Source organism: Sciurus carolinensis, chromosome 14, assembly GCF_902686445.1.
Source record: "Sciurus carolinensis chromosome 14, mSciCar1.2, whole genome shotgun sequence".
Taxonomy (NCBI): Eukaryota; Metazoa; Chordata; class Mammalia; order Rodentia; family Sciuridae; genus Sciurus; species Sciurus carolinensis.
In genome coordinates this window covers 37,377,002-37,401,298 of record NC_062226.1, presented here as the reverse complement: position 1 = coordinate 37,401,298, position 24,297 = coordinate 37,377,002, and the positions used below count along the sequence as shown (strand labels likewise).

Genomic DNA, 24,297 nt, shown 5'->3' with positions numbered 1-24,297 from the left:
CCTTAGTCTCCTTTAATCTAGCAAAATCCCCCCACCCCCATCTTTTGAGATACATGTTTTGAAGAGTGTAGGTCAGGTGTTTTGGGAATGTCTTTTAGTTTGGTTTTATCTGATTGTTTCTTCAAGTTAGAATCAAGTTGAACTTTTTTTTTGGCAAAAATACTACATAGTGTGATGTTTCTTTCACAGTGCCTTCAGGAAGCACATACTTTGTCTTACTCTTGGTGATGTTTCATTAAGAAATATGATATGTGCTATTTTACTCCAGTGTAAAGACATTCTTTCTCATTTGTAATTAATAATATCTGGATGATACCTGAGATTGTATCAATATCCCGATAGCCTTTTAAAGTGATTTTTTAGCATCCATTGATCCTTGCTTGAATCAATTTTTTTATTGGTCAGAGATTAGTCTTTTAAAAACCCATTCCAATTTAGCTCATATTTTTAATTTCTAAAATTTACCAGACTATAGGATGGAACTCATGTTTTTGCCCAGCTCACCAGATTGGGACCTGTGAATTTTTATGCTGAACTTAAGGGTCATCTAGACAGCATCCTATCCCAGTTTACTATGTCATCTCTGAAAATATTTTCAGTTAAATTTTCTCATAAATCAACCATAGTGTAGAGTTCTGACTCTTCATATATTGATTCTAAAAAGAAACACATTAAGAATCCTACTCCTTGGTAGTTCATTAATTGAATGCTTGTTTTTTTTTTTTTGTTTGTTTGTTTGTTTTGATACTTGGCCCAGGCTGGCTTAGAACTCCTGGGCTCAAGCAATTCTCCTATATCCACCTCTTGAGTAGCTGTGATTACAAGCACATGCCACAGTGCTCAGCTGAATACTTGTGTTTTATTCATTTGATTTTAGTTTATAGTGTCCTATTTTAAGAAAAAAAAAACATAATAGCAAAAATTGTTTTTTTATTAGTGCAAAATAATTATATAAAACATTGGGTTTCACTGTGTCATATTTGTACATGCATATAACATACTTTGATCAATTTAATTTCTTGTTACCTCCCTTTTAGCCTCCTCTCCTTCCTCATCTGGACCTGCTTTCTTTACTGGCCTCCTATTCTTTTTTTTTTTTTTTTTTTTCAATAAGTAAATAAAATTTTTCTTTTAGTTTTCCCCTCTGTGTTTGTAAGTGTTTGACATGCAAGCCAGCAGTAATGATGACAGATCATCCATAGATAACTGCATACTCTTCAATTTGGGCAAACTTTTATCTTCCTAACCATTACCTTATTATTTGGTTATTTCCTGGGTTACTGCTATAATAAATAACCCCTGGAAGAGCATTAATGATATACATTAAGTTGCAAATTTTTTCCTAAAATTTTTCAGTTGTTCTCATATAAATTGAGCTTTACTGAATCAATATGTAAAATGAGGCTTAAAATTAACTATAATTGCCAACAAAGGAAAAGTTAAAAGGAATTTTAAGTAAACTTTTTTTTTTTGTACCAGGGATTGAACTCAGTGGTGCTTAACCACTGAGTCACATCCCCAGCCCTTTTTATTTTTTGAGACAGGGTCTCTACGTTGCTGAGGCTGGCCTCCAACTTGCAATCCTCTTGCCTTAGCCTCCCAAGTCGCTGGGATTACAGGCATGCACCACCATACCTGGCAAAACTTTTTATTATAGACATTTAAAAAATGCCTCATACATGATAGGCAAGTGCTCTACCACTGAGTCACAACCCAGCCCTATAGACATTTTTAACTCCATATTAAAAATTTTTTTTCCTTTAAGAAGTTGTGGATTTTATCACTAGCATAAATGTAAATAGTAATTTCATGGACATAGTTTAAATTCTTAAGTTATGTAGTTTTTTGAGAAGTTTTAAATTCTTGAGGGAAAAAAAATTCATTTTCCAGGAAATATGAAACATAAATATTTACATCCACTGTATCCATGGCTATCTGTTAATTTAATCTGGAACTATAAAGACTGCTTCTAGGTTGAATTTAAGTTTAGTTTGAGTTTTTAGAGAATAGTGAAGAGTAGTGAAACGGCATATAAAAAATATGCTAAGCTGGAATTCCTCATGCAACCAAATGAACTTTTACTTAATGAATTCAGAAGTAACAGGATTTTTGTATAATTTGAGATTTGACAACAGAATTAAACTTTGTTAGATATTATTAACCAAAGTATTTCTAATATTGCAAAGAGTTGGACTATCAACCTCACCCTGGAAGATTTTTAGAGACCACTTTGATCTTGTTTTTGGACTTCTTGTTTGATCTTGTTGTTTGCTGCATAGATGCTAGTATATGTTAGATTTATAAAAGAACCTAGTGAACTGATAAGCCCCTGGTCTGTAGGGCCTCTATGTATAGAAATACAGGAACCAGGCAGTCTCCAACCTAAGTGAAAGAAAGGTCAGCTGTTTTCTGTATTCATGGCTTTATGTTAGACATGTGACTTTTACTGCTATAATCAGCACAGGGAAAGATACTCATTTTGCTGTGATCCTTGAAGTGTTAGGCTTTTGTGTTTCTCAAACAAATTACAATGCTTAAAATAAATTGCTGTTTTTGGTAACATAACAAGGATAGACTTCTGATAGTCAAGTTATTTTTGTAATGTATGTTTTTTCTTTTTAAAAGGAATATGTTTCACCATATTGTTGTCTATATAACCTGAAATATAATTTGCAGCAAGTTAACAGCTTGACTTCTTTTTAGACACAAATGTATCAGCAGACTTGGGTTTCTTCAGATCTCTTGATAAGCCAGGTATGGTGAAGCACACCTATAGTCCCAGCTACTGGGAAGGCTGAGACAAGAGATCACAAGGTCAAGGTCAGCCTCGGCAACTTAGTGAGGCCCTCTCCCAAAATAAAAAATAAAAAGAGTTGGGAGGTAGGGTGCCCTGCCCTGGGATCATCAATCTCCAATGCTGGAGGAAAAGAAAAAAATAAATAAATAAAAGAAATCTCTTGATACATTTTCCTAGTATACCTAACAGTTCTGTTAGGTCCACCATATTGGTATTGATAAAACATGTTTAATTTTTTTCTTGGAAAATAAATGAAACTTAAAAAGCTAGCAATGCCAGTGGTAGCAAGTGAAACATATAAAAGTTGTTAAAGCTGTTCTTTTTTCTGATGTAGATAAAACTTTTGACTAGGTATAATATTAAGAGTATATGAATTTCCATTTCTTATTTTTTATTCTGAGTTTTTAAAATCAGACTGGCAACTTTACTATTCTAATCCTCTCATTAAACAGGTACTTTAATATTATAACTTTTTTCTTCCTCTTCCCTGTCTCTCCTTTTTTTTTTTGCCTTACCATTCCTCCAATTTTAACCCCTTACATTAGGCAAGGCTCACAGGCTAAAAATGACAAAATTAGGATTATTTCAGCTTTCTCTGATGTTGACTATGAAGAACAAGAAGATATAAATGAGGAGATAGAGGGGAAAATATCACAAGACATTTTAGAAAATGATTACATAAACTTAAAGGAAACAGTGGTAAAAGAAAGTCAAAATCTTTCAAAACCTAATAAATACTATAGCCAAAGAAAACAGCTGAAGTACAATGGTTGGAAAAAGACACCATCTCAGAGCCAACAGACAGAATTCTCTACTGTCCTTAATTTTGACTACAAGTCTGAAACATCTGTATTCTCCAGATATCCTCAGAAATATGGTGCAATAGATAGGAAAAGAAAAAATAAACCTTTATCCAGTCATTTTGAAGACAGTGTAAGAAGGCAATATGATGATAAATCTAAGATTAACTTCAAAAGTGCATATCCTGATGCTGAAAATTGTAACTGTTGCCACAGTGAAAAGAATTTCCCAGTTTTACATCCCTACAAAAATGGATTTGTGGTTAAGAGTGGCACATGGACCACTACGTTGGGAAGTTATGATTATGATCTGCCATGTTGTTTAAGGGACTGTGAAAAGTCATCTGGCTCAAACCAGCAGGTAATTGATTTAACTCCATTAGATATTATTGAAGATTCTACTAGCACTACTTCTGAAGAACTCCTGGGCTCCCCCATTTCTGATAAACAGGAAGATTTACTGTCACCAACATGGCATCCATCCAGTGTCCATCACATTGGAGGCTTTTTTGATGAATGTTATGTGGCAAATCCAGTGTTGCAGTTACAAAGCATAAATTGTGATGCAAATACAGTTGGGTGCTCTGTGGAAGAGATGGTCTCTTCTGTGGGAGAGATGGCCCCTTCTACTGAAGAACCCAAGGAAGACTATGTGGATACGATGGATGAGCTTCAGTGTTTAGTAGAAACAGTATCAGAGTATTTAGCAGAGAAGGAAGAGGAGATTAATAGATTTGGTTTCCTTTCAAAAACAAAAAAAACAGATAAGCCAAAGAATACTATTGATGATGCAAAACAGAAAATGCCTGAGGATCAAATACCACCTTTAACTGTTACCAAGAATGACCAAGACAAGACCCTTTCTTTCCCTGAGCTGAATGGAGTAAAATGTGCAGTTGGTTCTTTATTCAGTTCACTCACAGAAAAGGTGGGTTCAGGCACAAAGCATTTAACAAATTCTGTGGAAAAACTGGTTTATATAGTTCCAGAGAAAACAGAGACCTTTAATCAAACAGAGACAATTAATTTGGAATCTAGACCCAGTGCCACCTCAGTATTGAAGAGGGATCCTTCCATGCAGTCTTCATTATCCTCTCAAACAGTTGGTGATAAGGATATCAGCAGACATGGCAGAACCTCTGGAAATGAGCACATGGGCAGTAAGATGGGGAATTTAAGCTTTGAGAATGCAATAGAAACTACTGAAAGGGACTCAGTTCCACAAAGTTCAGTCATAAAGTCTGTTTTCAGCATGTTAAATCCATTAAAAATCTTTTCAGAAAAAGAGGAAACCAAAAAAGATGACCAAAGTAAAGAACTGAGGAGGGAAAGCTTTGTTGGGTGCAGTTCAGAGTCAAATCAAGGTGAGGACACCCTTGACAATCACAGCGGTAGCATCATTGCTTTAAATAAGGAAGAAGAAACCAGAGACTGGTTTCAAATGCCAGCAAGTGAAGATTTGTTGTCCTCCCAAGTGGCCAGTGAACCTTCAAATTCAGCTAGTTGTGCAAGTAAAAAAGATGAGAGTCTGTTGGAAGGAAAACCCTGTGGAGATTTGTCTCTATTACCAGATCACCCAAAAATGTGTGCCAAAGATACGCCAGGACATCTTTGTGTATCTGGCAGTAGAACTGCAAATAAAGAGGCTTCTTCAAAACCATTAGAGAAGGACAAAGTTACTGGTGATGATGATTTTCTTGAGCCACTCAGAAAATCATTTAGTCAGTTTTTATTCACTTCTCCTGAGACTTGTTCAAAGGAAACTTTGTCAGAATCTATGAAAATTGACCAGGTGGAAGAAGATGCCTGGGAAAGGGGCCCTAAGAAAGATGGACATTCCTTTTCCTTTAGTGGAAAATTAAATATTCCGTTTTTCAGAGTTCTTAGCCATTCTGAAAAGCAGCAGAATTTAAAAGAGAAAGGAAGCATTTTTCCTTTGTTCAAATTTCCTTTCACAGATAGTCATAAAGTTAATGACCACAGTTTTCATGACTCAGCAGTAACCACTGATAAAGAGACCCAAAGAAATTGCCAGGAAGAGGCCAAACTTAGTTCAGTAAAATCTAATTCACTTCCAAATGTTCATAATGATCTGGAGAAATTTGGTAATACAGAGGAATTTAATAAGAATGACCAAGTAAATTGTTCTGAAGATATCAAACTTAGTTCAATAAGATCTAGTTCAGTTCCAAATATTTATAATGATCTAGGGAAATTTCACAGTTCAGAGGAATTTAATAAGAATGAACAGATACATTGTCCCAACGATGCCAAACTAAATAGCATCAATGCTTATTCAGCCTCAAATATTAGTAACAATTTTGGGAGCATAGAAGAATTAAATCCAAGTGATGACACAGCAGTAGAGAATTATGAAGGAGATGCCTTACCTATCCATGGAGTTGTGCCCTCAAAACATAAAACTTCAGATCTTTTAGGAGAAGATAAGAATTTTACACAAGTGACATTTTCAAAAGTATCAGACTCTTCATTAGAGTTTAGTTCTACTATTTCAAAGTCCATTTTGATTAAGGAAGACAAAGTTATGGATAATACTTCCAAAAAACAAACCCAAGGGGGCCTCTTTTCTGGCCTGTTTAACAGGTTTTCTTCTGAAAACTTGTCTAGTCAACAAGAATTAAATTCAAAAAACAGTGACTCCCCTAACAAGAATAAAACTCCAAGTTTATTACTCTCTGGAATATTTAACTTGATATCAAATAGCAGTATGAGTGATTGTAAACCAGATGAAGCAAAGCTTATATCTTTAGGTGACATTAAAAATTTGGATAGAAATAAGCATTTATCCTTAGATGAGAGCCCTGCTACTTCATGTGTGACTTCTGTAAACCATGTTGAAAAACATGAAACTTCAGGCTTCATAAAAAGCTTTTTATCATTATCAAAAGAAAACACACCAGCATCTGATGCTTGCGTTAATAATCACTGTTACCCTCCTACATGTAAAAATCAGCAAAATGAAAAGCATTGCCCTACTTCTGAGAACATAGTATATCACAGTGCTGCCAGTTCTGAACAGGTCCTTTTAGAGAAATCTTTGACTGAGAGGCCAACATCAAACCATATTCTTGAGGCAAAATCACATGAAAAATTAAACACATTAAATTCACTTGTATTAAACACTAACATTTTTAATAAATCCAATCCTTATCAGACTTTTGAAGACATGAATAATCCATTTTGTTTTGAATGGGACTCTGATATAAAAGACCTCTCTAAAAGTTCCAGAAAGCGTCAGTCAGTTTATTGTATGTTGAATCAAAATACATTTCCATCAGTGGATGTTTTCTCGTGGCCTGACTCACAAAATCCGGTAATAAATTTTTGCCAAAAAGATCAAAATTCAAAAAACTTGGAGTGGAGAACAAATTCGAACAGTGTCATTTGGTGTGACTTACCATATGAGTCATCCAACCAGTTAGCATTTAATGAAGATTACTTATTAAGAGGTGATATGTGGGCAGCTAACTCACTATATGGAAATTCTGTTCATCTTCCAATTAATGAGATGAAGAATTTGCTAGAAGACTTGCCTATTGACTTAAGTTATTCTTCAGATTATGAGAAAACTACATGTTCCATGACTGATCAAGAATTATTAAGAATGGATGGAAACTTTATTTTTTCAGGTTTTGGTTATGAGTATCAGGAATGGTTGTCATGTCTTGAAAATGGAGTCTGGTGGCCCTCAGAGAATGGGGATTATGGATATTATATGTTCCATGATGGTCAATATATCTATTCTCTCCTCACTGACTCTACTGGGCAGTATGTATATTTATTTATACCAGATTATTCTTATCAAGAGTATTTGAATTATGATTTACAGACAAATTATCAATCAAGTATTATGTTGGATGACAGCATTATGTCTTCCCATAGTCTTAAAGTACTTGATAAGGAAGATGAAATATTGTGGTATGTTGAAGAACAAATTGATGACCCTCTTGATTTATCTGTAGCTTTGCCAAGAAGTGAGGGACCATTGTGTCTAAATTTAGAAACCTTTTCACAAGCACTTGAAGAGTTCAGTTTAGTCCAGCAGGATCAGCCATTGGATTTTTCAGTCTATAATTCTCAGAAGTTTAAAGGAGATTTTGTATCTTCCAAAGAAAGGTGCTGTGGTTCTGAAGACCTTGAGTATACACTGGATCTCAGAAATCAGCCCCAAACTATTAGTAATCATGTCTTAAATAGAGGTCAAGTTACAGCAAGAGATGAGAACCAGCATCTAGCTAAAGACTCATCAGTTCCCCAATGGCTTCCGTCATTTTCTGAAGAAAGTTCCTCTTCAGTTCATCCTGAAAATATGACTAAAGACTCACAGCAAGCAGAAGAAACACCATCATGGAACAAAGTGACTCCATTATTTTCTGTTTGGGATGCCCTGGTTGGAAGCACTTTGAATTTTGATAAAAGTGAATCTCTAGAGACTTTGGGCATGCAGAAAATGAATCAGCAGTCAAAATTAACAGAGTTTACAAATGATGGTCTTCAGTCATTAATCTTGAGTAAGCAGTTGAAGAGTACCTCCCAAAAGGAGGAAGAAAATCAACTTAAGAATTCAGAGAAACAGACAGTATCCAGTGTTCAGCAACCAGAGTTTACTAAAAATACAAGGCAAGGATTTCCCTTAAATAAAAGCATTCCTGTGAAAAAACAAAGTTTGTTAAAATCTGGTTATCAAGTAAGCCAAACAACTTCTCAGACTAAATCAAGTAAAGAAGATGGTAAAATCATTACAGCTGATTCTGTTTCAGAGTCTTCTGTACCACAGTTTAGTAGGGATGAGCACAAGAGTTGTGATCTTCCTCAGGAACAGTCTTCCAAAGAGTCTGAGAGAACATTATTTAAAAGTGCATTGAAACTCTTTGGTCGAGAAGAATCTTCAGTAAGTACAATGGCAAATGAAAAACAGGCATCTAGATTTTTGAACCTCTTTAAAACCCAGGCAAATAAAGAAGAACCATCAAATTTGGAAAAGAACAATGGTGATAAAAATGGAAAGACATCTCAGGAAAAGAAGGAATCTTCCAGTGTTTCAAATTTTTTTGGTACCTTTGGCGAATTCTTTAAAACCAATGTATCGCCTATACAAACAACTGAAAATATGCCTCTTTCTTCAGCAAATGATAAGGAAGAAGTCAGGTCAAGTCTTAATTCTGTACAGCTAAATAGCCAGAGTTTTGGGAACTTTCCTCCTTCAGTAAATGATAAGGATGAGGTCAGGTCAAGTGTTAATTCTGTACAGCTAAATAGTCAAAGTATTGGGAAATTGGAAACTCCTGCAGCAGTTTCTGCTAAAGTGAAGATTAGAGGTAGAAGCCTGAACAAACAGGCCACCATTGATGACACTCAGCTAAGAGAGCCATCAATCAAGGAGATCCAGAATAGTAATTTGAATGAAAAAGAGAGACCCTTCAGAGACCACCTAATCCAGCAGTCAGCCGATCCATCTTTCTCAACAAGTTGTCTCAAAGACTCTCCTAGAGATTCTTCAGAAGAAACCAGTGACATGTCTACAGTGACAGAAGTTCCAAGAAGTAGTAAAATATCTTTTGATATTCTGAGGAGAAGAAATGCAAATGAACAAGATCATCTTCCCGACAAAGACTGGAGTTTGTCAACTGCTACAACATCTTCATCCCAATCAGAGCCATCAATCAGAAAGAGTATATTTTCTTTCTTGAGTAGATCCGAAAAATCTGAGAACAGAGCCTCTGCGGCTCTACCAAGAGCCAGATCTGAAGCAGAAGGGCTATTCACACTTCCTTCCTTTTTTCCCGCTACTAACTCAAGCATCAAGGATACCTCTCAAAAGAGCTCTACTTTTAGTTTCTTCAGCTTATCCTTTTTGAATGAAAAGCAGCAGACTCCTGTTGCTCCAGTGACTACCCAGCCCTGTAAGAAGCCAAGTGTTTTTGTAGACACTATTGTCACAATGACTGGGGAAGGTTCTAGTGATCGTAGAGATAGCATAGCCCAAGAAGTAGTTGAGGAACAACAAATGGTCTCTTGTATTTCCACTAGCAACACTGCTGAGGTTACCTCCCTGGCAGATGAGCTCAGTGTAGAGAAAACACAGGAGGAACTGAGTTCCAGTAATGAACCAGAGACATCTTCAAATTTCCAAATGAATCAGGTACAAATAGACACTGTTCCTCCTTCATCCGAATTTCAGGCACATGCTGACAGAGAAACCCTTGAAATATCTCCCCATAAAGAAGAGACTTTGAACCAGAAAGTCTTCCCCAGTGACTCCCTGGCCAAGTCTTTTTCTCATGATAACCATTTGAACGAAAAACTCAATGATACAGATGCTTATACTGAATGCCAAAATGAAACATTTACTACTGACCCATTGAACTTGCCATTAGAAATGGTCTCTGATGAGGTCTCACCCCAAATCTTGGAGACAGCTGCTGCTTCTTCAGACCCAGGGTTTGCAGGGCACCTCCAGAACCAAGATGCAGATAAAAAGGAGGACAAATCACTGTTAGACTCTAAAGTAGAAATGCTTTCAGGGTTTGTGACCAAAGTGAAATCTTTGTCTGGGGGCTTAATCGAACCTCCTAAGACTTTCTCTGGATTTTTCTCTTCTCCTAAATCTTCAAAGAAAAACTCCTTTCTCTCGTTTTCTTCTAATGCATCATCTCAGCCCCTCAAAGGTGAGTTGTTTGGAATTTTCAGAAGTTCCAAACCAGAGACATATAAACAAGAATCATCTGTTGCTACTTCATGGCTTCAAAATGGTTGTTCCAGAGATGCTGTAGGATCCATACCTCCAGAAAGTTTGCATAGAGCTGCCTCTACAGAACTCAATTCAGACTCTGCTCTCAGTGACTGTAAAATGACTGTGGTTAGTACACAGTCAGAGTTAGATGGCTTGACAGATGACCCTAAACTAACAACCAAAATGGAAGAAATTAATATTCCTCAAAATGTTCCAGAACCCCAAGATTTTGAAACAGTTGCTACATCTTCTGTCTCAGAGGATGATACAGGGCAAGGAGTATTGTCTTTAAGTGATGAAGGAGACCTGGGGTTGTTGCAGGGTACAGATGCAGAGGCATCACTGGAAGCGGAGCATATTCTACTACCAACACAGTTGCATCCAGATCCTGTCTGGAGTGCTGAAGAGCTTCCTCCTCCAATTCAACCACCTCTTCTTGAGCCAGAGCCAGCTATTCAGACTGCTGCCACAAACCAAGATTTCTTGGAACTGCAAGCAACCAATTCACTAGAAACCAATACTACACTGTTTGATGGGGCAAGTGTGAAAGAAAGCACCACTCTAGAAACCCAAGGAGATCTTTATCAGCCTCTGCAGGAGGAACCTATGCTTTGTGACAAAGAAATTTGTGGGATACTTAATGCCCAGAAAGATCCACCTACAATTTCCCAGGAAATGGAGCAGCCAAGACCTCGATTTGAGATCCCAAACATGACCAATTGGCCAAAGCTCCGCTTCCCATCCTCTACTACTGACTGTGGGAAGACACTGAGCTCTTTCTTTTCTCCACCTTCTCCGTCTGGCAACAGAGCAGTGGAGACTGGTTTAATGTCTGGTTTTAAGAAGTTGTCAACTCTGTTTGAGGGAGGTAATGAAGGAAGTGTTCTGGCAATTGATCCAAAACTAGGTTTTAGAAAGAAATTGGATCTTTCATTTTCACAGCCAAAAGAGAACAAAGGGGAATCTGAACACATCCCTGGAGAATCCTCCCCTCCAGTTTTGGTTATCAGCAATGATCAGGAACTTAACTCCTGTGAGGCCAGCAAAGCTTTGGAGTCTTCTCAGATACCTGGAGCTGGTGCTCAGCCAGCCGAGGTCTTTGCTCAGCCAGCCGAGGTCTTTACTCAGCCCTCTGGGACCTCCAAGCAGCTGGATGCCAGACCAGATGTCTTTGTTCATGGATTGTCAGGGCCTGAAGAAGTGAACACCCAGCCAGAAATATCAGAATCTGAAGAACAAGGGGGTGCCAAGGGCAACTTCTCTGGCTCCACCTTTCCTTCAGGGAAACCTGAGGAAGAACACTGCACTGTCTTTGAACCGCTTCAGCAGCCAGCAAAACAAGAAGAGGAGGTGTTGCCTGTTAGTACTGACTGTGTTTCGAGTGTACAACGACCAGTCTCTCTGGATGATGTTAAGGAACCAATGACCAACAAAAGGCCTGTTCTCAACTCAAGCATCATAAATGGTTTTAAGGAATTGACCATTTATGATGCAGGTGACTTAGTGATAGATTATGCTTTTTATCCTTTGTCTGTCCTAGCACCTGTGCTCCATGTTAATTAGGGGTTAGTGGCAAGAACTAATATGTGGGTATGCTCATCCTCTCCCTTCTCTCTAGTGCTGAAAGTAATTCATTTATTGAAACAAAGCTTCCTACTTAAAGGAAAGACTGAGCCCTGAGATTTACTCACTCTGATTTGCTCTGCCTTGTATAATGTGGAATGGAGAAGGGAGGGCAGGAATGGAGCAAGTATTTAATTACAACAGTATAATAGGGTAGGATTCTTCCTTGGGCCTTAGACACTTACATCTCATAGTAGATAGAAAGAAACCTAATTTGCTTTGATTTTCCACGTCTTCTAAGATGCTTCCTCCAGTGGCCATGAAGATATAAAGTAAAATACAAAGTACAAAGAATGACTTAGAACAATCTATACCCTATTCAACATGGATTTGCAGAGCTTTGTGTCAGGTATCAGTCTCTGATACCAAGGTATCACAATGCTCCATACTGAAAAACTACAGCAAAGGGTAGCCCAAGTTGCTATGAGACTTTACTCAAAGCACTCATCAGACATTATTCTCTGCTTTGAACCACCTTGAGACTGATGTCTGATAAGTGCTTTGAGTAAAGTCAGTTATTCTAAACTGTAGTTCTTCAATCTGAAGTATTGTGTGGGGTCCATCTGCAGAGGGTGCTCTTATTTCTCCCAAGAAGAAGTACCATGCAGTGTAGTTTACGGATTCTAGCTTGGGGTAGAAAAGGTTTTATGATTAAAAAAGAAAAAGAAGAATGCTACCTTGATCTCTGACCCAAATATGTTCAGAGGGACTGGTCATGGGCTTTAGAGATTATAGGAGGGGGTGCACACGTGTGCATGTATATATGTACATTGGGGACTACTCAGAATAGTGACCTATTACCTTTTCTGCTGACATGTGATGGAAATCAGAAATCAGCCTGAAAATAGCAGGTAATTGAGAGGAACCATAGGGAAAATATCACTGGAAAACACCCACAGTTTTTCTTAATTTGACCAAAGATAGAAAAAAAAAAAAAAAAAAAAAACTTAAGCCTTTAGTTAAAGGCTTGATTTTGTCACAAGAAAATTCCTGTCCTTTTGCATGGAACCTTTCTAACAGGATACCAGTAATAAAATGAGGACTCCTGACTTGGGATGTAGATAACACCAAGTCCCTCTGTCTTTATTAGGTCTGACTTTATTAGATGATAGGACTATAAGACTCAAGGGACTATCTTATGGATACTGTCCTCCTTCCCACTACTATGCCATTCTTACCACTATCACTGTCACTTTCACCGCTACAGCTGCTTTCTCTCATTGCAGGGGAACATTTTTCTCAGCATGAGAATTCAGGTGATAGAAGGTTGGGCTAACCTTAATTTCAGATATGGAGATGCATTAATATGACTGTGACCCAGAAGAGTTAGACTTTGTCCACTCTATCCATACCTGAGTCTTTCCCTGAGAGCAACTCAGATACGAAGGACAGGTTTGTCTTTGGGATACTTCCCGTATCCCAAGGATACAGGTATTCACTGTAGCATTCATGTGGGTGAGACCAATCCTTTGTGGAATTTCTTGGTCTTGACCTTTATCTCCCAGTGATTTCCATTACTTCATCCTACAGATGTCTAAGAGATAATCGAAGGAACATGTCCATTCTTCTTTGCTTATGCTATGGTATAGGTATATACATTTACAAATGTAGAGGAATAAATAAGGACTTAAGTTTATTAAGTAATAGAAAACAAGAGTAGATTCATTCACTCCATTTTTTAATGTGAAACTATAATCACAGCCACTGGACAAGTTTCTTTAGAAGACTGAATAAAGAATTTTAGGGATAGGCAGTAGGCATTTTACTATTTCTACTCAGAAGCAGCATGTTAAGATAAACTATTCTTCAAAGTTAGTTGTAAGACTGAAGTTAAATGCTGTTGGAGAACTCAGCACATTGTGTTTTTTCCCTATTGTGTTTCTGCTAAATAGAGACTAATTTTCTAGAGTAGGAAGTTTGATCCTCTCTTCCTAGGGACCTCCTGTTTGTGGTTTTTACCCCTATGTAATGTTTATTTCCTGAATTTATTTATACTTGTACCCTGGTCCCTAGTTTGCATTTATTTACTCATTTGTCTTCCTTTCAATCTCACAGCCCTGCTAGCAGTAGTAGGTATGGCTCCTCCTGTAATGTGAGTCAAGGAAGCTCTCAGCTGAGTGAACTAGACCAATATCATGAACAAGATGATGATCGTCGGGAGCGGGATTCAATTCATTCCTGCCACAGCTCTGGCAGTCTCTCTAGAGATGGCCAGGTTGTCTCTGGAGAACAAGAGAAAACCTTGGAAGTTATAGGTGAAGCAGAGAAGGGGACAACCATTGAACCTAAAGAGATGAGAGAAGATGCCATACCTCATCCTCCCCCAGATCTGGTGCTACACAAGGACCATGTCCTAGAACCCCAGGAGAGGTAGGTGATGACGGTCTCACATACTTCCTGAGTATCTGCTTTATGGTATTACTGAATGTAAGAGCTTTTCATTTGTTTCTCAGCAGCTGGGTATGGTGTGGGGCAGTGCATCCATTCTGAACTCTGTGCTACTTCCTTTGATTTTTTTTTTTTTTTTTTTTTGGTATAATTCCCAAGATATTTGAGAGATCTCGGAAGAACATTTGGGTTCTCTCTAGTTTATGAGCTGCAGTGTAGTAAGGCTTCTTGAGTCTCCAGTTCTTTTTTTTATTTTTTAAGTGAACTTAAAAAATTTTTTTAGATGTTGATAGACCTTTATTTTTCATTTCTTTATATGTGGGGCTAAGAATCAAACCCAGTGCCTCACACATGCTAAGCAGGCGCTCGCTCTACCACTGAGCCACAACCCCAGCACCCTAAAGTGGATTATTTTTACAATAACTTTATTTAGTTTTGAATGTGGTGCCAAGTGTTGAACCCAGTATCTCATGCATGCTAGGCAAGCACTCCACTACTGAGCCACAATCCCAGCTGGATCCTGCAGTTCTTGATCTCACTGGGTTGATGTTCCATTGAAAGCCTGGCTCTTTGTGGACCTGAGATTTGGCAGTTACTTTTCTCAGGGCTGACCTCTTGGTAGAGAAGCAGAAGTACCTGCAATGAGTACCAATCCTTCTCTCTTCTTTTGTCCTCTCAGGTTCTATCTGTGCTTGTGAAGCCCAGTTCTACAAATGTTTTAGAACAATTGTCCCATTTAGATGACTTCAGAGTCTAACATGTATTTTGCATGTATGGGTGGTGAATGTTTGTCTTCTACTTTGGCTATAGGCTCCAAAGGGAGGAAGGTGAAGCATTAGCACCAAAAATTAACTGCTATTCCAGTTAAGAATATGGATGATGACTTGTCTAATACAAAGTAGTGTTTTTGTGATATTTATTATTTGCTTTATTGAGGGTGTTCCTGAGGCAGGCAGCTCAAGGATCAAGATCATGGCAGGAAAACAGCTATGATTTTTTTTTCTTGGCACTTTTTATGTAGTCTAGGAAATGGTACATCTTCCAAAATAGTGGAGCAGGAAGGTTTTGCAGGAACAAAATTCTGCCCTAAGGAAACTATGCAAGAGCCCATAAGAGAGGTTGGTAGTCTCAAGAAGTAAGTTGAAAGGATCATTCCATACCTCTCTAACTGGTTTCTGTGCTTGACATTGACTCAGTGCCCTTGCCATTGCTTCTAGTGTCACGATTCCTGACTATCCCAATGAGCCACCTCACTGGGTAGCTGACAAAAGGAGGAGGAAAAGTAGGAACAGATGAAAAGCTAAAAAAGAATCGTCAATTTAGAGAGGAATTGTTTTCACATTACATATTCAGGACAATGCTGTTTTAGTGGCCTGAATCACTAAACAAGTGTAGGCATGAGTACAAATCATTTTATTTTAGATATTTGGCAATCTTGCCTTGAGCACTGTCACCTTGTAACCCCTGTTTTGTTTTTTTTTTTTTTCTCTTCAAAAAACATTCTTTTCTTTGTTACAAGTGTTCCTGAAGAGAATGCATCTTCGCCATTTACCCAAGCCAGAGCACACTGGATCCGAGCAGTGACCAAGGTCCGACTCCAGCTGCAGGAGGTAGGAAATCTGTTCTGATACTGGTTGGGACAATTTTTCTTTTGAAATTGGGAGACATATGGTGCTGGAGAAGCAGTCAGTGATTAGTCATCTTCTTACAGTGTCCTTCTGGGAATGCATGGCAACTAATCCAGAGACTTAAGAGATAGGAGATGGCCTTAGCTTTTTTCTGTGCTGATTAATGAATATTAAATAGACCTAGTGGGTTGAGAGCCTGAAGGTAAAGTTTTATGCTTATGTTCAGTACCATCATCTGTTTGAAGCCACAGATGAGGTAGGGGACCATTTCAAGGCCTCTTAAATCAGTTCTCCCTTAGCTAGTTCAAATACTACTGCCTGATATATATGGGGCCAGAAACAGGTTACAGAAAATTTTATGGGGTTCCCTAATTTAAGGCCCAAAGCGTCAACACATTAAGGTCTGAAACAATGTAAAAAAGCAGTACAAAAATAAATCATTTTCTGTGTTATGAGTTTGACGTGTCCTTAATCTGTGTGTCAATAGATAGACCCTAGTCTTCAGGCAGAAGGGATGGTTTTAAGTGATGACATGTGGCTGTCAGTAGTATAAAACCTGGAGATAGACTTTCAAATCCCCTGACCCAGATGTTTCAGCTATTAGCATTTCACAGTTCATCTGCTTTTGCTTTATTAAAATCAGTCTTTCTCTGAACTACTTGAGAGAAAGTTGGAAATATGATGTTTTCTTATTCCTAAATACTCTTGCATTTCCCTGAAAATAAGGCTACTCTCCTAAATAACCACAGTTGAACCATCCAAATCAGGAAAACAATAATGAAATTATAATCAAGATCCTGAGCAAATTTTGCCAACTATCCTGACAGTGTCTCGTTCTTCTTTCTGATTTACAATACAATCCAGGATGACATGTTGTATTCAGTAGTCATGTTTCTTTAGTCTTCTTCAGTCTGGAATAGTTTTCATCTTTTCCATCTTCAACTGTTTAAAATGGTGCAGGCCTTTCATTTTCTAGCATGTTCTTCAGTTTGGATGCATTCTGTGTTTACTCGTGTACAGACTCAGGCCATGCTCTCTTGATGGGAATTACACCAAAACCATACTGTGTTCTTATCAGTGCATCGCATCAGGAAGTATATGATGGCTGCCTGTCCTACCATTTATAATGATAGCCTTGATCATTTGGTTGAGTTTGTATTGTCCTGGTTTTTCCATTGTCAAGAACACCCCCTTTCCCTTTGTAATGGGTACGTGCCTTGTAGTAAGATTCTCTGAGACTCTTGATATCGTGTGCCTTATCAAATCTCTACCTACCACCTAAGTATCCAATGATGACTTCTGTCTGAGGCTGTCATCACTAATGGTGATTACCAAATGGTAACTTTGCTTCCATTATCCTTTCTACATTAATTAGTTGATGTTTTACTATAAGGAGATTTCCCTTTTCTCCTGTTAATTTATTTATGTTAGTGTGGAGTCAAGGATTTCTAATTTATTACCTGAGTTGTAATCCATTACTATCATTTATTTTGATGGTCAAATTGTTCTAACCTCAAATTAAAGGACCTTAAGTTTGACCCTTCAGGGAAAAGATAGTATTTTAATAATTATTGAAAAAGTGACTGCTTTGGAGAAAGAATTTTTGGTTTTTGTTTTGTTTTATTTTGTAATTTTTTTTTAAATTTTGGTTGTAGATGGACACAATACCTTTATTTTATTTATTTATTTTATGTGGTGCTGAGGATCAAACCCAGTGCCTCACACATGCGAGGCAAGCTCTCTACTACTGAGCTACAATCTCAGCCCCAGAGAAAGCATTTTGAATACAGATGTTTGAAGATCCTTTTTTTTGTATATATGTATATATCTGTTCCTTTGTTATTCAAAATGAGTGTTACTAATAAAAACTCATAACTGTGTGGTCTAAAATCTTAGACTATTAATGTATTAAAAATCTTTCTAATGAAAAATTTCAATGAGGTTTGAACTTGTTAAAGTATAAAATATATTTTTGACCCTTTTATAAGAATAATTGACATCAGAGAAGATGAAATTTACTAACTGAATTTCAGCAAAATCTTTGAAAAATTGACATGTAGAAACCAATTATACTTGATGTATTGGTATCCTTCACTGTGACAACTGTGAAAACCAACTTATTCAAATAATTAAATGTGGAACCAAATCTTCAAGTCATTCTATAACTAAATATTATATCATATTTCTTTCACTAAAAGATTAATACTGCCAATATATTTTAGTGACAGCAAAATATTTTTATCTTTAATATTTTTAAAATTTTAAATGATTATTTTATACTTCTCACGTTTTAACTTTCATAATGCAATTAACATTAATACAGTTGTATGTGTACATAATTTTTAAATGAATAAGTCTACATATATTGAAAGGAATATGCTAAGAAATTTCTGTGGGGTAGGATTGCCTAATCACAACACTGGGAACCTGATCTAGACCAACATAAGGTAAACTAACATTTAAAGTGAATATTTATAGAGTGAATGTCATAATACTAATTTTTTCAAAAATAATGATCTTATAATCTGTATTTAAAAGAAAGTAAAATCATATTCTCCATGTAGAAGGAAAACTCAGAAAAATAAAAATATATTGGAACAGACACAATTTAAATTATGACTTTCTCTTTAAATACTTTTTTTTAGTTGTCAATGGATCTTTTATTTTAGTTATTTATATGTGGTGCTGAGTATCAAACCCAGGGTCTCACACATGCCAGGCATGTGCTCAACCACTGAGCCACAACTCCAGCCCCATGACTTTTTCTTTTTGAGAGAGAATTCAAAAATCTCGCGAAGGAAAAAAATATAGCTGAAAACAGTTGCTAAAACTTGGAATCAGCTGGAGAAAAGGCATAGTTTATCCAGGAGTAACTACTATTGCTACTTTTGAGTACTATTGCTACTTGAGCTACTACAGTACTTAAGGTACTACTGCTACTTGAATAAGAGAACAATAGTAAAAGTATTCTTAACACAGGTAAAGTAACGGGCAGTTGATGAGTCATGACCAGCCATAGTTTAAAGAGGGATCCCAGCAACTCAGGAAGTTGAGGGAGGACGATTGCAAGTTTGAGGAAAACCTTGGCAACTTAGACCCTTTCTCAAAGTTTAAAAAAGAACTTGGGATATAACTCAGTGATAAAGCATCCCTGGGATTGATCTCCAGTACCAAGAAGAAAAAAAAAGAGGGATCTGATAGAGGCAGAATTGCACCATTTACACTTAAAATGAGATTTGCCAACAGATTGATTGAGGTTATGAGACCAAATGAAGTAAACATAGCACTAAGGATTTTTCCAACCTAGTAATCGAAGTTCTACCTAGTCATGCCTTCACCACTCTGCCTAAGGTAATAATTTTTGTTAGTTTCTTATCATTATAGAATTTCTTTATACAGGCATAAGCAAATATGAATGTTTTCCATTTTACACCTTTTATATAAAAGACAGTATATTATACATACTGAGAAAATCTTTTTTACTTAGCAGTCCTTCCATATTAATTCTAAGAAAATTTTTCACTTTTTGTAGCTGTATAATATTCCATTGTGTGAATGTACTGTATTTAGCAAATCCTTTGTTGATATTCATTTAGTTGTTTCAAGTCATTTAGTATAACAAACTGTTAGAAATGAGAAATCTTTTTATGTATGTCATTTTGCATGTGTGCAAGTATATCTGAGGGAAATACATTTGTAATTTCAGTACATATTGCCAAATTGCTACTCATTTTGTCAGTGACAAAACAACAAAGGGTTGTTTCTTGCCCATGTTACATGTTATGTCAAAGAGTTCTGCTTTAAGTTGTCTTATCTCTGTAATCTAGGCTAATGGAGCAAAAAGCACCTGAAATATGGCCAGTCACAATGGTAAAGGGATACGAAAGATACTGAGTAAAAGAGAACATAGCAAAATGGACTCTGGCTCTTGAAAATTCTGCCCAGAAACTTCATGTCACTTTTGCTCACATTTCCCTTGCTAAAGCATATTCTTAACCCCACCTAACATCAAATGAGTAGCATGATATACCTTTAAAGGGAGAGAGGATATTTGTGAATGACTTTAATTACTACCCCAAAGGGTATGTGCCTTCCATAGGAGATACCCCAATTTATATTCCTAAGAGTGATACCATGAAGGTACTTTTTCTTCCCTAACCCACCATTGGAGTGATTCATCAAACTTTTAGATTTTGCTACTCTCTTAGGTGATAGTGTCTCAGTAGTTTAAATTCATATTTTTTATTAGTAAAGTTGAGCATGTTTTCATATATTATAAAGGCTATTAAGTAATTACTTTCTGTGAATGGTCTATTCTTTGCCCAATTTCTATCATTGTTAATATTTTTCTTACTAATTCTCAGGAGATTTTTATGTTTTAGGGAATTAACTCTGTTATATGAGTTGTCAATATTTTTCTCAGTGTACCATTTTGAGGAAATGTTTTAAGCTTAATGAGGCACATTTTCCACAATCTAGAATAATGGGGAGAATAATGGTATCTTTCTCTTGGTATTGTAAATTGTCTAGTAAATCTATGATTTAAAAAAAAAAAAAACAGAGGAAAAAATGTCTCAGTGACTTTACATTGCCTTCATAATAGAGTAAAATCCTTTATGATCCAGCTCAGTACAATTCATAGCGTGATTCGTGGACCACCCGTCCCAGAAACTGTTTCTAATCTTTGATGAAATAAATACCAATATTGAAAGTAAGCATGTAGAGGCAATTTCAGTTGCCTTGACATCAACCCTATTAATGGCTCCTGGAACAGGATATGGACCAAAAATATCTGACTGTGACACACTGGGAATATAAAGCCAAGTCCTTAACAAAAAATAATTTGAAAAATTAATGTGGATCCTACTTTAACTCTTTTTCCTATCCTGTTTGATGAACACTTTCAACATATAGAACTGTATTTTTCAAAAATTCTCAGAGACTTCACATTTGCTCTTTGCCACAACTAGAATACTCTTTCTCTTAATTCACTTAGCTGACTTTTCATTCACATCTTATAAAACTCAGGTGTCAGGTTTTTATTTTTTCATAAAGTTTCCAGATTCTCTGAATGCTTTTTCCAGATTGACATTTACCATGATGTAATGTAGTTACTTGTTGACTCATGTGCCTGCCTTTCTATAAGTTACTTGAATGTCAAACCTTTGCTTTTTATTGCTGGTATTCTCGATCCCAGTGTAGAATGTGGCAAAGTGCATTTAGCTAACCTTTTATAGATACTTAACTAGCAAGAAAGGCCCATCATCGTTTCCACAGAAGTCTCCATGTTCTTTTTTATCTTCTCATTAATCCTGTTTTCCCAAGGCATAAGACTTAAAGCCAACAACAGCAAATTATTAACTATTATCATTAGCTATGTTTTCTTATGTAATTTATATTTTATGAATATAAATCTACTGAATTTGGATCCCAGTGAGTAGAATTTTTTATTTTTTAATTTAGTTTATATGAGCTTTATTTTGAACTTTTCAATATTTTTTAAAACATTTAATGATTATTAATAGATTACTAATATTCCATTACATAAATGCCCCATAACAGTTCTTACTATAGATATTATAATAAACATGAACATATGTAAGTCTATTTTATTTCTGATTATTTCTTTAACTTAACTTTCCTAAAATAGAATTCAAATAAATTACTAAGTTAAGAGTATATTCTTTTTAAAGACTTCTGATGAGAAGCCACGTGTGTTGGCATACACCTGTAATCCCAGCAACTCAGGTGGCTGAGGCAGAAGGATAACAAGTTCAAGACCAGCCTGGGCAACTTAGTAAGACCCTGTCTCAAAATAACATAAAAAGGACTGGGAGTAGCTCAGTGTTAAAGTGCCTCAAGTGTCCCAAGAGGAAAAATAAATAAATAAATAAATAAATAAATAGTTTTGATGAACTTCTGAATTTATTTTAGAAAAAAGTTTTCTAGTTTGTGCTTTCAGTATTTGAATGTACTTCACCAACATTATTATTTTAGAAAAATTTGTCAGTTTGACCAAAGAGTGGTATTCCATTGTTTTAATTGACATTTCTCTATTATTTATGATTTGAGTATTTCCCATATGTTTATAGTCATTTATATTTACTTAGCTGATATTGCATAAAATAGACTTTTGGAAAGTACCACAGAAACCTAGCTACAGTTATGTCATTCCTATGAGACTTTCAGCAACTTGAGGGAAGAATATAGGATCATGTCTATCCTCTGGCTGAGTATCTGGCCATATGCACTTAATAAGTGTTTAATGACATTGCTAATGCTGATGAGGCAGTAATGTTGGAAGTGTGGGTGGGAATGGATATGAATCTGTACCTTATTTGGCTTAGCTGCAGAAAAGTCTGGGGGAGGAGGTGAGACTTATAGCTCTAGAAACAGAGACTGCGGTGGCAGCAGGTGGGTGGGTGTTCCAGGTGGAAGGGACAGTGAAGGAGAAGACATGGAGATAGGCCATAAAGAAGGCTTGACAGGAGTTCTTGGGCTGTTGAAGAAAACTGAGAAGGAGAGCTTGGTAATCAGGGACAAAACTGAGCAAAAAAGACTCATGTTTAAAGGGAGCAGTCCCAGGAGGTCCAGGATTGCAGCTGGTCAGCCTGAGAGCATTTTCTCAGGGCTGATCATTAAGGTACAGAGCAAATTGGCTCTGTCTTGCAGAGTTCTGTTCTTACTTATGATTCCCTCCCAAGCAAAGAGACTTCCTTCTTGTCCTATAATTGAAACCTGAAAAAGGGTTGCCTTGTAGGGAGAAAATGAGCTCAAAGGTAGACCTTTGAGGATCCCACCTCTTAGACTTAGCACCAGGAAAACACTGTAATTACAAACTCCAGGGTTTTCTCTGATCGTGGCTGCCTATCTTTTTTTTTTTTTCCTGCTACCATTATTATTATTATTATTATTATTATTATTATTATTATTTTATTTTTAATAGTATTAGTAGTGTTGGTAGCAGTAGTTGTTGATTCAAGATTTAGTACCCCTCTTTGAGGATGTGGGTGTTCCCTGTATTAATTTCCACTACTTCAACTCTCTGCCTCCATGAAGACCACCAATTTCTGATCTCTCCTTTATCTCATAATCTTTTAGCCCTCTCCCTACCATTGCTGTTTTAACACTTAAAATATTAAAGAATTATTTTAAATAAGTAATATATGTAAAAACATAAAATTTTTAAATATGAATAATACATTTCCCTCCTTTTGCAGAGCTCCCAGTCCTGCTGTCCCCTTTTCCCCATTGCATTATTACCTGTGTCTTGTCAGTCCAGAGATAATCCACACAGTTAAAGCATGTGTGTGCACAAATGCATGTTTGTGTGTATTAACAATACTCTGCTTTACCTTGCTTTTTTCATTTACTGCTGTATCTTGAAGATATTTTCTTATTAGTACAAATAGAGCTACTGCTCTATTAATAGCTACATAGTTTTCTATAACTCTAATAGAGCTACTGCTTTTTAAAACAGCTATATAGTACTTTTTGTGACTGTATTACAACATATACAGTATCTCCTATTAATGGGTCTTTAAGTTGTTTCTAATATTGTCATAATGCAAATCCTACCTATAAACCCGAATAGTTCAAAACTCTCTTAACTATAGCTTTGGCACCCTTTGAGCTCATGACAACCTTTTCCTAGAACAGGCCGTACTACTGCTTTACAACCAAAGAGATCTCCCCTGGACAAGGGCCCTAGCTGCTGCTGCCTTGAATGCTGTGAGACAGCCCTTCCTCCCAACAGGCTCCTTCGGCAAACTGAAGAGTCCTTACCTGATAGCTGAGACCAGAACTAATACATTCTGTGCCTTCTGGCCTTGACTGAAACCTGGCGGTTTTCTGAAGCTCTCTTTGGTGAAGATTATATATTCTTGTTACGTTACATGTAATAATGGACAAGATGTAAGACTTGGTTTTTCTCTAGCGTCCTCTGCTATTTCCAAACCATTACTAGATTCCCACTTTAACCCATTTCTGTACCCACCTTCCTTGTTGCATCTAGATTACAACTTTCCCATAACTCTCCATTTGTTCATTGAAAACCCTACTACCTATATTATAGTTTTTCTTTAAATTTCAACTACTGTCATAATAATTATCATCCTAGAAGCTTTATTTATTGAATACAGTTATTTCCAGGTTTTATGTCAGGTGCTTGACATACATTATTCAATGAATTTCTCACAGCAGTTCTGTGAAATAGACTTATATTATTAGGACCATTCTATAAATTAAGGAACTGAATGTTTAAGAAGATAGAAACTTGTCCAGGATCACCCAGCTAGCAAAAGTTAG

The 24,297-nt window shown here is 36.5% G+C and overlaps 1 protein-coding gene across 1 annotated transcript in view; it reads left to right on the top strand.

The window, feature by feature from the left end:
* The window catches only part of Unc13b (unc-13 homolog B), a 215,012-nt gene that overhangs the window by 122,049 nt on the left and 68,666 nt on the right, over positions 1-24,297 (top strand). The window contains 2 exon segments of the mRNA XM_047524555.1: positions 14,030-14,344; positions 15,882-15,972. Coding sequence (XP_047380511.1) covers positions 14,030-14,344; positions 15,882-15,972 — 406 coding nt within the window.